The 16,846-nt window shown below is 30.5% G+C and overlaps 1 protein-coding gene across 1 annotated transcript; it reads left to right on the plus strand.

Moving 5' to 3' along the window:
- The first annotated feature begins 841 nt into the window (after positions 1–841).
- LOC134717585 (E3 ubiquitin-protein ligase TRIM71-like) lies at positions 842–14,994 on the plus strand. The gene is made up of 9 exons (XM_063580079.1): positions 842–1,608; positions 2,398–2,454; positions 6,721–6,741; positions 7,752–7,754; positions 9,001–9,003; positions 10,070–10,072; positions 11,543–11,545; positions 12,950–12,952; positions 14,985–14,994. The coding sequence occupies exons 1-9, from the start codon at positions 842–844 to the stop codon at positions 14,992–14,994; spliced, it is 870 nt and encodes a 289-aa protein (XP_063436149.1).
- The last annotated feature ends 1,852 nt before the right edge of the window (positions 14,995–16,846 follow it).

Genomic DNA, 16,846 nt, shown 5'->3' on the forward strand with positions numbered 1-16,846 from the left:
TTAACTTTTTAAAATTTATGTATACCTTTTACTCAACTAATACGATAATCTTATATTCTATTGAATAACAATAACTTAACTCACGAAAGGGTCGGGTGCGGATGGTATATAATGATATCCTGATTATCTTTTAATGAAATTTATTGCTATGCAAAAGACAAGCTTTCTGCATTTTTCATTCGATTCAAGTAAAATTGTTCAAAAAATTACTTTTCCGCGATAGAAATATCATAACAAATAGAAAAAAAGCATATCCCTCCCCCTTTTGCATAAGCTACGTGGTACAATTAATAACTTACAATGTGTCTTGTATTTATCATACACCGTTATCGGATGGTAACAATACATTTGTGTCTTACTCATGCAGTTACATATATATTTTTATTGTGTATGGATAATAATTTTGAAAAGGTTTATATTTACATTATTTAGTGAGTTTTATTTCACTTTCTAAATGAGCCGCAGGGCGTATTAAAACCTGAACGCATAAGAAAGGAATATCCCACCTTTGTGTTGTCAGTAAAATAGGATACTAAATTTTACAAATCTTTATAAAATTAAAAATTTGTGACGGTATATAAGTCAGATAATTCAATACAATTGTTAAATTATGATTATCAAGTCAAGATTGCAGGTCAATAACTAATGTCATTAACATAACTGTACACTATCTTAAATGTTCAAATGATATTCAGGTTATAATTCAAGTTTAATATTTCACAATTTATCATCTAAATACACATTTTACATAGATAACCGTAATTGATTCAAATATAGAACACGTTATCATTGGTTATATACCTTACCTGTGCATTACACATTGCAGACGATCAGCGACAAAATGGCACAGGCATCCTCTAAAACATGTGAGATATGTATAAGTGCTCCAGGATCCCAATACTGTTTGGAGTGTGAACAAAACTTTTGTGAAAATTGTAAAACTTTTCATAGTAGGCAGAAGATATCAAAAACTCACCAGTTCCAGTCTTCCTCTGATGTAATCCCGGAGGGTAAATCGAAATGTAAGGACCACAATGAAGACTTCAGTTTTGTATGCAAAACATGTGACGTAGTAGTGTGCAGTAGTTTTGTGACTGGCAGTCACACAGGGCATGTTTTTTCCAAGCTTCTGGACAGCATTAAACAGTTAAAGGAGAAGAACACAACATACCTACGTATAAGAGTACAACAGTCAACACAAAACATGAAGCAGATAGAAAAAGGTTTAAAGGAATTAGATGTCAAGGTGGAAGGAGTAGTCAAAGCTATTACAAAAGAAGGTACACAACTCAAGACTATGGTTGATAAATGTGTTGCAGAGATGATTTCAACGGTCAATGATCAATCTAGGAGAGAAAAGGACAAATTGACAAAGATCATGGCAGATACTAGAATGGATTTGAAGGCAGGAAGCAATTTAGACATGCAGATTGATGAACTCGACAAGATCAGAAACGATGGTAATTTGTTACAGTCTTTACAGAAGCTTACAGATGACATTGCAAAGCTGACGATAAAGCCAATTCCCGAGTTTCCGAACATAAGGTATACTGCGAAGTCCGCAACAGATAACGACGTTAAACAACTGTTTGGAAACTACATACTCAGGTAATTCTACTAAAAATGACTGAGCATTTTGTGGGCGTAATACATGCTTTAATATAACCATAGTATCTTAATGAGACACGTTTTTTCGCGAAATAAAAATTATGTTGTATTCTGAAATATAAACTTATGTCTTGAAATAATATGACAGACGAAGGAGCGATAATTCATGAAATACAAGTATGCGTTCATTACACATATATTGTTTAATATTATGGATTCAACATGTGCTCCAGTAGATAAATGCAGGATCTATGGCATTTTACATTTGAAGTTGTATTGATACATGTACGTTTACCTATCTCGACAATACGTAAACATATGTAGAAATGCAAAAATAAAATTGAGAATAGAAATGGGGAACGTGTCAAAGAGACAACAACCCGACCAAATAAAAAAACAACAGCAGAAGGTCACCAACAGGTCTTCAATGTAGCGAATACTTACTTCCAAACTAGAACAAATATAACTGTTTTTCTCGTTATCTAAATATGTAATTCTAATTGCATGCATTTTATGTAATATTATAAAAGAAATAAAGACAAAAGAAGTATACCGCTTTACAATAGTAATATATCGATTAAACTGAGAAAAAAATCCGAACAAAACTGAGGGAAACACACATTAACTACAAGTGGAAAGCAACAGAACAACATTAACACTGTACTGCTACAAAAACAAACGCCAACATACAAGGAAAATTAATGTTTGTTCACAACTGTCATACTCCTGACACTTGACAGAACATTTCATGAAAAAAAAATATAAAAAATTCTGTTTATCTTTTATCAGTGAAATGCGTACACAACAAATCATGAACAAAGAAAGAGAATTGGCTTCATCCAAGAGGTAAGGAACTATTTGTGTATATTAAACAGTTTTAAAGTTACATATTTGGCAATATAAACTTGTTATCAAATCTGTGAGTGAATTACACATTATTTTCTTGCATACCTCGCCATTTGACGTTTCAACGGTTCTGATTAAGTTTGTTTTATATATTATGTACACCACTTTACCGTTTAATTTTATTTTCGATAAATCAATTAAAATGTCTCTCTACTTTTTTCCACTACGTACGTTAGAAAACACTGTATTGGACCAGATTGCATTTGAGTAGATAAATTTTCTTATGATATGCAAACACATACAAGTAGCATGCATTATGTTCAATAGTGTTTAGATTTTGTTGCAATTAATTTTCGTAAATATACTGCTTGTTAAAATGTGCCTGCCTGTCTAGTTGAAATAATACTTATAGAATGTCTCTATGGCTTATGTATCTCCTCTTTTTTCCCACTACGTACGCTAGAACACACAGGCTCGAGCACGATTGCATTTAAGTAAATAAATCTTCTTATGATATGCAAACGCAAACTAGTAGCATAAATTATTTTCAATAATATTTAGATTTTGTTGCATTAAGTTTTTGTAAATACACTGATCGTTAAAATGTGTCTGATTGTCCAGTTGAAATAAATAAAATCTCTGTATACTTATATAATATAAACAAATATAAAAGACATTCATCAAAGTTATTTGGACTTTTGAGGCACGTTGTACATAGTATAATCAGAAGTCATCATGTTTACAACAACATAAGGAAGTCATACTGTTTTGTTAAGTGTAGATTGTCCTTTTGTAAATAGTATTTTATGTCATATCTTTCCTCAAATGGAAATGTTCTCTTTGTGATATTTTCACCTCTTTTTAACATAAAAATCATTATTGATTCACACAGTTATTCGCAATCGACTGTCATTGAAGAATTCAACCAATTCACCATTCACATTCACAATCGACTGTTGATGCAGGGGTAAACGACTTCAGGAGTCACATTGACAGACGACTGTAGATTAAGAAGTTAACGAATCCAGTAGTCACTTTCATAATCGACTTTTGTTATCAGTCACATTCCCGAAATGCATATTGAATTAGTACAAGGAGTTTCAATTGTATTGTACACTTGAGAACTATCAGTCATTACAAAATGATTGGAGTAATCGTATATAGTTTTTCAACAAGTTAAAACAAGATTATGTTTTAATAAATAGTTCGTCTTTTCATTCAGTTTTTTATTGTCTGTAGGAAAGAAAGGCAAAAAAGAAGGAAAAGTATATGCAAACCAGGATTAATTCTACATGGAATCGGAATATAAAAAAAGAATGACGTTAATGTATTGTGTCCTTGTTAGTGTAAACTCTTATATTGTTTTGGTGATGTCATCCGATTTTGTTTAAAGAAATGTCATACATCAATACGACCATTACAGCTATATAAAAGTCGAAATTAATTATAAGGTCTTGTCATAAATTAGGCACGCTACGTAACACCAACCCCCACTTACAACAAATGGTGAATTGTGATACTCTTCGTGGGTAAACAGTTTCTGTTCTACCAAAACCATAGGAAACGTCTCTGAATTTAAGCAATATATCTTCCCGGAAAAAGAAATGTATTTCAGTTTGGGTGTGAGCTGATTTTTTTTTCTTATATATTATTATTTCAATTAATTCAAGATTCATTAACTCGGTTTCTGACTCTTGTATATATTTCAAATGCTTTTTGATATTTTTGCACTGTTTATGTGTGTTCCAGTTAGTATAACTTGTTGGATTTCAATATCATCTTCAAATAGGGTAACTTTTAGGTCAATCAATTGTAATGCTCATTATAGTGATTACAAATAGGATGTGAAGCAAAAGGAGCAGGGAACATACCTTTATAGATGTGACAAGTGTGGGTAAGTTCATTATAATTGTTTTTATGCACATGACACAAAGTTGTACATCTATATCATTTGGCGTATCAAATGTATGATTTTCAAGTGTCAATGACGTGCGAAATAAATTTTTTTTTCTCGAAAAATGCAACTGCTGTCATTTGTACTTGGCTTACGCCACACAGATGTTTGCACTGTTTAAGAAATCAATAAGAAACATTGATGAACAAACCAATAAGAGTGATATAGAACAGCATTATATCTGTTGACTTGTAAATAATTTACACATATGTATGAAGGTAATGAGCAACATAGCTTCGCCTGCGTCAACAGTAATGTTAATGAATGTATAATAATGATAATAGACGACATATTTTGATACTCATATTTAATCACTCATAGGACGCATTTGTTGGTTTAATATGTAATCCTTCATGGGTACTGTGCATGATTGTCATAATATGGAGAATTTCATTTTTAATCGGTTGAGTTGTAGTCTAGAGAGTTAGTATGCATGTCAGTAACTGCTATTAGTCTTTGTTGATATATGTATCATTGCCATTTTGCAGAGATTTTTGTAGTTACCTATTCTGACATCAGACTTAAGCGCGCGAGGTTTGGCTAGATATAAAACCGGATTCAACACACCAATTGTTTTAAAAAATGTCCTGTTCCAAGTCAGGAATATTGAAATTGTTTTCAGATAGTTCAGTTCTATGTATGTTGCATTGACCTTTGTTTTTATTTCACTTTAGTGTTTCTGTTGTTCAATTGTGACTTCTTATAATTGGTGTGTTTCTCTCAATTTTAAATTGTAACCCGGATTTGTTTTCTCTCAAAATATTTATGACGTTGAACTGCGATTGTCTACTGTTGCCGTTATTGGTACTGTGTGGGTAACTGTGTGTTTGTTTTGTCGACGTTGATCAGACGGTTGCACCTCTCCAAATTCAGGAGCCTCTGAGCCTTTGTTAGTTTTTTTTCAAATTTAATTTGAGTTAATTTATGTGTTTTGGGGTTTGATATGACGTCAATGGAACTAAGTTAGTACACTTTATTTTGTAAAGAGGCCAGTCAAAGCCCTGCCGGACTATCTTGTTGTGTTTATGACCCATAGTTGCCTTGCATTTTCTCTGCTTTTTGTCGGGTTGTTGTCTTTTTGACACATTTATATTTCCATTCTCAATTTTACTTCGTAGTCTATTTGTACCAGGATACATATATGGTGCGAGGACAATTGCGAAAGGCCAAACAATACAATACTCATTTCTAAAATATTGCAGTTTTGTTTGGACACAATTTAAAAAAAAAATTGAAGAGCTTAACCAAAATCCTCAACAATGAACGACAAAGAATATTTGTACATTGAAATGTAATACAAACTACAAGACATTTGCCTTTTTCGTCGGCTATGTTTCAAATATTTAAGACGCTGAAACGGCATAATTTAAATGAAATAAAGCTCTAAACGGAGCAAAAAAAAAGTAGGTCCGGTAAGGGCTTATTTTGGCCTCAAATTGCAGGTTCATCTTACGAAAGATTTTTGACACTTTTTAAACACTACAGTGTCTATTTTAATTGATTCGATTGTTTTTTGTGAAAGAAAGATTTTAACTGATTTAGTCATTTACAACGCTCCAATTCAAGCTTAAATATAACAAATCTATTAAATATGCCAAAAAACGTCACTTTTTAGATGGTTTTTGTCAAACATGAAAGTGGCCGCATTCGTGTTTATCCTCAACCTTTATATATGTTATGAATTATCGTCAAATACAACTTATATTTCAATATTAAGAATGAACGCGAATGCGGCCAGTTGCATTTAAGACGGAAACCATCGAAAATTTAACTAAAATGCTAAAATTGTGAAGATTTCAGTAATTTAGCATTACTTTATGATGCTAGTACACAGCATATGTGCATTTTATTGTAAAAAACAGTCCAAATTTAGGTAGCAGAAGCATTTTACATTATAATAAATAGCTAAAAGATTGCATTTTCACAATTTTGTAAAACTGTTTTATTTTGGGGTCAAAAAGGGGTCTTACTGAACCAACTCCTTGATGAGTTTAGACGATTTACGTTTGTATTAAATTCCAGACACTTATATTTGCTGAGTCAATTATCAGTTTTGAGTCATTAGTTGTTTGATGCATAAAGGTGTATGCCGTCAATTCTATCATGATAATGAAATATTCATCCATAACGATTTCACATGATTATCTCACAATACAATTCAACAATAGGTGGTAAAATAAAGTAAACTTAACTTAATTTACAGAATCTATTAATATTGCTTTGGAAATGCTTCCTGGATAAACGGCAACTTATCTATCAGTATTTTTGTTTAGAATGTGTAACTGATACCATTGATCTGTTTCATCTTTCAGAAAGGAAGAGAGAAGTGATAAGTAAGTATGATCTACGTCTATTGTAAAAGACAAATATTAAAAGTTCGCAATTCGTCAAATTGTTCCAAAAAATAAGCTTACCATAGATTGTGACTTGAGCAACACGACGATAGCTAGGTCTAAGTGTTCTTTGATTTTTTATTAAACGTGTTGTTTGGCGTTTTTTAATTTTTTCTTTGCTATGGTGTATGTTTTTTGGGTTTTTATGATTTTCGATTGCCCATTGTATTTGGTTTAAAACATATTTCTAGAAAATAAACATTTAACGTCTATTATACTGTAATCGAAAACAAGTCCCATTTTAAGCCATTGTGTCTTTTATTTTGCTCACCCGTGCATATTGTTGTCAATTTATTCGAATCATATGATACTGTAATACGATTAATAGGTTCAGCTAGTTATAACACAAAGTTAAATACATCATTTTCTACATTAGTGAATGCATGTACCAAAAACGGGGCGAAAGATACCAGAGTGACAGTCAAACTTATATATCCATAATAAACTGGGAACCACATGGCTTAGAAATATAAAAAGAAACAAGAACAACAAACAAAAAAAACAATCATTGTTTATACTATAGAGATACAAAGAAACACATATCAAACAAAACAATCATGTTGATGTACTAACGTTGTGAGATTCATTGCACATATATAAATACAAGGTTTTACAAATTAAAAATTCATGTAAAAAAGATTAATGAATAATTTTGTCTCGTTGATAAAGACACTCTGCGACGTTTACTATGTGTCCAGTTTAATTGAACTGTGGTTAAAAGTTTTTTTCTATCTAGTTACCATATCGTAAATCAAATGTTGCTCGGACAAAACACTAAGTAAAAATATAGTGTCATGTCGAATGTTTGTTCATTTGTCACATTCCTATGTATACAGCACGTAAACATTGCAGGGTTTGCACCGCACACTCACCATGTTACTACATAACTTGTTCAATTACATTTAGTCTATTTATCAATTTTTTTATAATTAATTATTTGATATTTTCAGATTGTAAGTGTCAAGTAGAAAACAGATAAGTATAGCGTATTATTGTATATGTTGGTTTGTTTGTTTGTGTTGGTGTATACAGATATTTATATAAACTAGTTAGGTAGCTTTACAATTTGAAATAATCTCAATCACTATGAGGAAAAATGAGAAAACAAATTAAACTCATAGTAATGACTTTACTATTGAATTATCTGACAGAACACTCGATATTCTCAAAATGTTGTACTTTTATTGCATTACTTTTTCAATTAAATCCAATGACGATTTTTTGTTTTTAACTGTATGATTTGCTGTTCAAAAAATTGATTATTTTGACCGGTTTTTGTTCAGCGTGTAACTGTCAAGTAACAATCAGAAAAGAATAATAATATATACTATAGTTCATTATATAAAGAGAGTAATACAAATGTGTTAAGTAAAACAATAAACATGTCATGATTGTGATGTTTGATAGCACCCGTTATGTTTACAAAAGAGGCGGAAGATACCAAGAGACATTTAAACGCATAACGTTATAATTTAGTACCCAGAACGACAAAAAGACAAGCAAATGAATACAAAATACAACAATCAGGATTGCGTTGTTTTCTATATGTATCTTCATCTTCATTAATAAAAGTAAAACAATACACATGTCATTAACATGATGTATGTGAGACTCGCGGGTCGTCTACAAATGAGGCGAAAGATACCAAAAAGACATTCCAATGCATTGGTCGAATATAAACTGACACCGCCATGGCTAAATCCTATTCCTACAAAAACACCAACAACAGCCGTCAAACAAATTGTGTGATTTCATGCACTGATTATTACATTTACTGACATTGGAAATGCTGAAAGCAGAAATGTGTAAACCTGTATAGTTACCAAAACTGTTGTCAGTTTGTTTTAGATTGATGATTTTGACTGTCCCTTTGGTATCTTTCGTCTCTCCATTGAAGTATATGTCCTTAGAAAACACACATCAATATGATTATATCGACCTGACGTCAATTTATTTTTAGGTTTCTTAACAAATTATAAATGTACAAAGCGCCAAATCACACAACTTTTACATTTCAATAACTGGCATCATTATATTTTATTGTCTATACTTTTCAAAAATAGGATGACAAAAACAAACTGTCATCTACAAATTTTCTCCTATCACATTACTATTTATTCCTATAATTATATTGGAGACAACTTAATTCTTTTCTAAATGGTATGCTGTATTTAATGGTTATTTATTTGATTGTTTCAGGATGTAAGTGTCAAGTAGCATACAGATAAGTAATTTACGCTTATATAATATGCACTTTAAAATGTAATAATATGTATATAAAGGTGTTACAAGAGTTGCAAAGTTAAACAATAAACATACTATTGTAAGAGATAAATTTTCTCAATACCGCTGTTCGAAAATCGTATATCGAATGAGAGAAAACAAGTAGGTGTCACGTAGAAAACAGATAAGTATAGCGTATAATGGTATATGTAGGTCATTATATAAAGATATCTGTACCAATTAGTTAAGTAATAGTGAACATTAGATAAACCATTAAAATGATGTATGGTAGACGTGAGCATAGCTCTAAAATTTGAAATCATCAACATAACTATTAGGCAAGATGAGAAAACAGAATCTTACTCATAGTAATGACTTTACTTTTGAATTATCTGACAGAACACTCGATAGGTTCAAAGTGATGTACTTTTATTGCATTACTTTTTTATTAAAATCCAATAACGATTTTTGCTTTTGCCTGAATGATTTGCTGTTTACTATAATAATTAATTTGACTGATTTTTGTTCAGCGTGTAAGTGTCAAGTAACAAACAGAAATGTATAATTATATATACTTTAGTTCATTATATAAAGAGAGTAATACAAATATGTTAAGTAAAACAATGAGCATGCGTATAATATGATGTATGATACCCGTGCGTTATATCTACAAAAGAGGCGGGAGATACCAAGAGACATTCAAACGCTTAATGTTATAATTTAGTACCCAGAACGACGAAAAGACAATCAAATGAATACAAAAAAACAAACAATAATATGATTATATCGACCTGACGTCATCTTTTTTTGGTTTCTTAACAAATTATAAATGGGCAAAGCGCCAAATCACAAAACTGTTACTTTTCAATAACTGGCATCATTATATTTTATTGACTATACTTTTCAAAAATATGACAAAAACAAACTGTCATCTACAAGTTTTCTCCTATCACATTACAATTTATTCAATTAATTATATTGAATTTAACTTAATTCGTTGTTAATAGTATGCTGTATTATATGGTTATTTATTTGATTATTTCAGTCGGTAAGTTTCAAGTAGCAAACAGATAAGTAAAATGTGCACTTCAAAATGAATTAATTTGTATATAACGGTATTAGAAGAGTTGCAAAGTTAAACAAAGAACATAACACTTAAGTGAGAAATATTCTCAATACCGCTGTTCGAAAGTCGTATATCGAATGAGAGAAAACAAGTAAGTGTCAAGTAGAAAACAGACAGGTATAGCGTATTATTGTGTATGTAGGTCATTATATAAAGGTAGTTGTACCAATAAGTTGAGTACTAGTGAACATTGAATAGACCATTAAAATGATGTATGGAAGACGCGAGCATAGCTCTAAAATTTGAAATCATCAAAATAACTATGAGGCAAGATGAGAAAACAAAATCTAACTCATACTAATGACTTTACTATTGAATTATCTGACAGAACACTCGATAGTCTCAAAGTATTGTACTTTTAGTGCATTACTTTTTTAATTAAATTAAATGACGATTTTTGTTTTTGGCTGAATGATTTGCTGTTTACTATAATAATTAATTTAACTGATTGTTGGTCAGCGTGTAAGTGTCAAGTAACAAACAGAAAAGTATAATTATATATACTATAGTTCATTATATAAAGAGAGTAATACAAATGTGTTGAGTAAAACAATAAACATGTCATGATTGTGATGTTTGATAGCACCCGTTATGTCTACAAAAGAGGTGGAAGATACCAAGAGACATCCAAACGCATAACGTTATAATTTAGTACCCAGAACGACAACAAGACAAGCAAATGAATACTAAATACAACAATCAGGATTGCGTTGTTTTCGATATGTATCTTCATCTACATCACATAAAGTGTGATTAATTCAGTAAAGTAAAACAATACACATGTCATTAACATGATGTATGTGAGACTCGCGGGTCATCTACAAATGAGGCGAAAGATACCAAGGAAACATTCTAATGCATTGGTCGAATATAAACTGACACCGCCATGGCTAAATCCTAGTCCTACAAAAACACCAACAACATTCGTCAAACAAATTGTGTGATTGCATGCACTGATTAATACATTTATCGGCATTGGAAATGCTTAAAGCAGAAATGTGCAAACCTGTATAGTTACCAAAACTGTTGTCAGTTTGTTTTAGATTTATGAGTTTGACTGTCCCTTTGATATCTTTCGTCTCTCCATTGAAGTATATGTCCTTGGAAAACACACATCAATATGATTATATCGACTTGACGTCCATTTTTTTTTTATGTTTCTTCACAAATTATAAATGTACAAAGCGCCAAATCACACAACTTTTACATTGCAATAACTGGCATCATTATATCTTATTGACTATACTTTTCAAAAATATGACAAAAACAAACTGTCATCTACAAATTTTCCCCTTTCACATTACTATTTATTCCTATAATTATATTGGAGACAACTTAATTCTTTTCTAAATGGTATGCTGTATTTAATGGTTATTCATTTGATTGTTTCAGGCTGTAAGTGTCAAGTAGCATTCAGATAAGTAATTTACACTTATATAATATGCACTTTAAAATGTAATAATATGTATATAAAGGTGTTAGAAGAGTTGCAAAGTTAAACAATAAACATACCATTATGAGAGAGAAATTTTCTCAGTACCGCTGTTCGAAAGTTGTATATCGAATGAGAGAAAACAAGTAGGTGTCACGTAGAAAACAGATAAGTATAGCGTATAAAGATATATGTAGGTCATTATATAAATATATCTGTACCAATTAGTTAAGTAATAGTGAACATTAGATAAACCATTAAAATGATGTATGGTAGACGTGAGCATAGCTCTAAAATTTGAAATCATCAACATAACTATTAGGCAAGATGAGAAAACAGAATCTAACTCATAGTAATGACTTTACTTTTGAATTATCTGACAGAACACTCAATAATCTCGAAATGATGTACTTTTATTGCATTACTTTTTTTAATTAAATCCAATAACGATTCTTACTTTTGCCTGAATGATTTGCTGTTCACTATAATGATTAATTTGACTGATTTTTTGTTCAGCGTGTAAGTGTCAAGTAACAAACAAAAAAGTAGAATTATATATACTGTAGTTCATTATAAAAAGAGAGTGATACAAATATGTTAAGTAAAACAATGAGCATGCGTATAATCTGATGTATGATAGCCGTGCGTTATGTCTACAAAAGAGGCTGGAGATACAACGTTATAATTTAGTACCCAGAACGACGAAAAGACAATCAAATAAATACAAAAAAAAACAATCAGGATCGCTTTGTTTTCTATATGTATTAACATTAAATGACGTGTGATTAATGCAGTAAAGTAAAAAAATACACCTGCCATTAACGTGATGTATTTGAGACTTCCGGGTCTACAGAAAAGACGAAAGATACCAAAGAGACATTTAAATGCATAGGTCGAATATAAACTGACATCGCCATGGCTAAATCGTATTCCCACAAAAAGAAAACAAACAACAGTAGTCAAACAAAAGCATGGTGTGATTGCATGCACTGATTTATAAATTTACCGTCATTGGAATTGTTGAAAGCAGAAATATGCAAACATATGACGTATGATAACCAAACTGTGAAATATATGTCCTTGGAAAACATCAATATGAGTATATCGACCTGACGTCATTGGTTTTTTTTTTGGTTTCTTAACAAATTATAAATGTGCAAAGCGCCAAATCACACAACTGTTACTTTTCAATAACTGACATCATTATATTTTATTCACTATACTTTTCAAAAATATAACAAAAAAAACTGTCATCTACAAATTTTCTCCTATCACATTACAATTTATTCAAAAATTATATTGAAGATAACTTGATTCGTTGTTACATAGTATGATATATTATATGGTTATTTATTTGATTATTTCAGTTGGTAAGTTTCAAGTAGCAAACAGATAAGTATAACGTGCACTTCAAAATAAATGAATTTGTATATAACGGTATAAGTAGAGTTGCAAAGTTAAACAAAGAACATAACATTTTAAGTGAGAAATATTCTCAATACCGCTGTTTGGAAGTCGTATATCGAATGAGAGAAAACAAGTAAGTGTCAAGTAGAAAACAGACAGGTATAGCGTATTATTGTGTATGTAGGTCATTATATAAAGGTATTGGTACCAATTAGTTAAGTACTAGTGAACATTAAATAGATCATTAACATGATGTATGGTAGACGCGAGCATAGCTTTAAAATGTGAAATCATCAAAATAGCTATGAGGCAAGATGAGAAAACAAAATCTAACTCATAGAAATGACTTTACTATTGAATTATCTGACAGAACACTCGATAGTCTCAAAGTGATGTACTTTTATTGCATTACATTTTTAATTAAATCCAAAGACGATTATTGTTTTTGCCTGAATGATTTGCTGTTCACTATAATGATTAATTTGACTGATTTTTGTTCAGCGTGTAAGTGTCAAGTAACAAACAAAAAAGTATAATTATATACGTTGTAGTTAATTATATAAAGATAGTAATACAAATGTGTAAAGTTAAACAATAAGCATGCTTATAATATGATATATGATAGCCGTGCGGTATGTCTACAAAAGAGGCAGAAGATACCAAGAGACATTCAAACGTATAACGTTATTGTACCAAGAACGACACAAAAAAAATCAAATGATTACAATATACAACAATCAGGATTGTGTTGTTTTCTATATATCTACATTACATACAGTGTTATAAGTGTAGTAAAGTTAAACAATAAACATACCATAATTATAATTTATGTGAGACTCGTTCTGTCTAATAAAATTGCGAAAGATATCAAAGAGAGATTCAACAGCATTGGTCGGATATAAACTTGCACCGCTATGGCTAAATCCTAGTGAGACATACAGATAAACAACAGTTTACAAAACAAAACGTAATCTGATGTCATTTCCTGTCTTCTAGATGTACCTTCATTGAAAACACAAAATCAAAAATGGGTAAAACTTATGACATATAATAACCAAAACTGTTGAAGTTATTTGGCATCATTATTTAATTTAAATTGAATATATGATTGTCCTTTTAAATAACCGATTCTTGATAAGTCTTCACCAGATAGTGACGTTCAAAGACATGGTATCCTGCTCAGCCCTGTCATAGAATTAATTGTCTTCTTTGTATTTGTCAATCATGAGTATAATAGAAGAAATTGTCATTTAACAAACAAAAAAATTATATTTTTATTACGTATTCAACTAATTCCATTAAAGTTGGTTAATTCATTGCAGAATTGCATGCTGTAATTTATAATTATATTTTTCGTTTTTTTAACCACTTGAAAGTTTTAAGTAGATAAGTATAGCGTACATGTACATATACAATTTATAATGTAGGGTTTTTGATGCAATGGTAGTAGTAACATAGTTAAGAAAAACACTTAAATGCTGTATCTCAGAAGCAAGTTGCGAAAGATCATATAGAGACATTGAAAAATATAAGTAAAATGTAAACTAAACAAATACCATGGCAAAAGTATAAAGAGACGACAGGGCTACAATAAATAAATCGAAGAAAGTATAGGACAGAGAAACCATCAAAAGGTACAAGGTTAAAAAATGTATACGCCAGACGTGCGTTACGTCGTCACAAAATGTGTGCAGATGAAAAACAGTTCGAAAGCCAGCACAAGTACAGAGTACAAAAGAGTAAGGCAGTTCGAACAGTCATTTTCCTTTTTTTGATATTCATGTTTACCACTTGTTTTTTTTTTTTTTTTAATATTTAAGCATCGTTTAAATAGCGACAGCATTCACACAGTTTCATCTAAGCAACAAACAAGCAATTTAAAGCAATATGAAAATTAGCAAATTGATAACTGATGTTTTGAGAAGATGTTTTATATGTATCTGAATTTTTTGAAGTTTTTCCTTATACTTCAAACTTTTTTTTTATATTTTTTAGGGATCGGTGAGTGTTATGTACCAAACAGATAAGTCTATTGTGATAAGTTTACCAAAAACAAAATGAATGGACGTCATATCGCGAATGGTGTGTGTGGTGTTTTTAAAGAATAGGAAAATATAAAACCAGTTGTCCCAAAAAAAGGGACATTTTTATATAAATGATATAAAACCAATTCCCACATAAGAAGCAATGCGATATTTTGAATTCTGTTTTTTTTTTTTAAATACATCAGATAGAGATGAATACACATACTACATAAGTCTCTGCAATACTTAAGTATTGTGACTTATATTAGAACGTTCATATATTAAGCTTCAAATCCATTGAATATCTTATGTTTCATCGTTTAATAATTATACATTTTGTTAAACTGGGGTTTATATATGTATAGCTACCTTTTTCATATTTTGTTCTATAACAAAATTTAATGAACTCGTATCCGGGTTTACTTAATTATGTTGTTGTTGTAAACACTGTTGTCGTTTATGATTTATTACATCCACTTGTTTGATGATATAGCTTGTTGTTCGTACTTGAGAGTACCATTTCTCCATTTCTTCCTGTTATGACAACTTTATTTTAATATATAATTATCAATCACAGCGGTTGAATATGTATACAGATACAAATTTAAAAAGGAAGACATGGTATGATTGCCAATGATACAACTGTCCAAAAGAGACCAAAATGAAGGAACTCATCAATAATAGAGCCTTCAGATGAAATAAATAGTCGGTTAGTCATTCAAAGATTATCTTTTCCACATCACTTTAGTCAAGGTATTCAGACAAATGTAAGATATTGCCTACAATAAATCACAATTTTCCTAATTTGATTCTATACCAAAACATTATTGTGTAATCTTATACTGTTTTTTGACATAACGTGCACGTCTTTTTCATTATATAGGTATAGGAAGATGTGGTATAAGAGCCAATAGGACAACTCTCTATCCAAATAAAATAAACATGTGAAAGCTTTCTAATATGGTAAACAACCTATAACTGAAAAATATAAAGGCATACACTTCAACTGTACATTTTCTAATACTAATACAAGTATAAGATCATTGAAAATTGCTTCATATCAATTTCCATAACCTTTAGTCGTTAAAATTCACTTACCCAACCGATAAGTAGAAAATTGAAGATTGGATTATTTTTTATTATAGGATATATATACGACATACGACAGTATTAAAATGTGATGCTTTTGTACAATGTTGTATGTTGCAATGTTGAACATTGATTTCAAAATGCAGAACAATGTTATTGTGAACTATTTGAAATCAAATAAACGTGGATACTTAGATAAGAATAATTATGCCTTATCTAATTACTAGTTGTTCATCAAGATAAATATGATTAAATTACAGAAGATTTGATTAAATATTGCCAATGAGACAGTTTTCAAGAAGAGACATCATGGCATTAGTGGTAGTTACAATATGTCTTTCAATAATGGGCACCGTGATAATGTATTTATAGCTAAGCAGAACCCTGCATGTGAACTAATCTAAACGTGAACACTTTTGCTGATAAGTTTGGTTTGGTAAATCAGAACGATTTGTTTAAAATAATATAATATTTTCGCATTTTAGCTGTCGCTGTGGAGGGTAAGTGCTGCAGATAAAACTTACCATATTTTCCTTCTATGTCTCGACATTACATAGTTTAAATTAGTCATAAACAAACGTCGAGATCATATTCTTTTAATTATAAGTACTAGTATAACAATTGAACGAAGTATAACATTCTTATTTTGAGTTGTTCTGTTTGATTCTTCATATTAACATTTACGACGCATTATGTGATCTAATTACATAATGGCTCGACAGGAATATGCAGAGAATAGATTTC

Source organism: Mytilus trossulus, chromosome 5 (genome assembly GCF_036588685.1).
Source record: "Mytilus trossulus isolate FHL-02 chromosome 5, PNRI_Mtr1.1.1.hap1, whole genome shotgun sequence".
NCBI classification, from domain to species: domain Eukaryota; kingdom Metazoa; phylum Mollusca; class Bivalvia; order Mytilida; family Mytilidae; genus Mytilus; species Mytilus trossulus.

What these genes read in the sequence shown, in the direction of transcription:
- LOC134717585 (XM_063580079.1), top strand. Translation starts at nt 842, where the DNA reads ATGGCACAGGCATCCTCTAAAACATGTGAGATATGTATAAGTGCTCCA. An exon ending in TTTGGAAACTACATACTCAG is followed by an intron (nt 1,609 to 2,397) that starts GTAATTCTACTA and finishes ATCTTTTATCAG; the next exon opens with TGAAATGCGTACACAACAAA. An exon ending in GAATTGGCTTCATCCAAGAG is followed by an intron (nt 2,455 to 6,720) that starts GTAAGGAACTAT and finishes TTCATCTTTCAG; the next exon opens with AAAGGAAGAGAGAAGTGATA.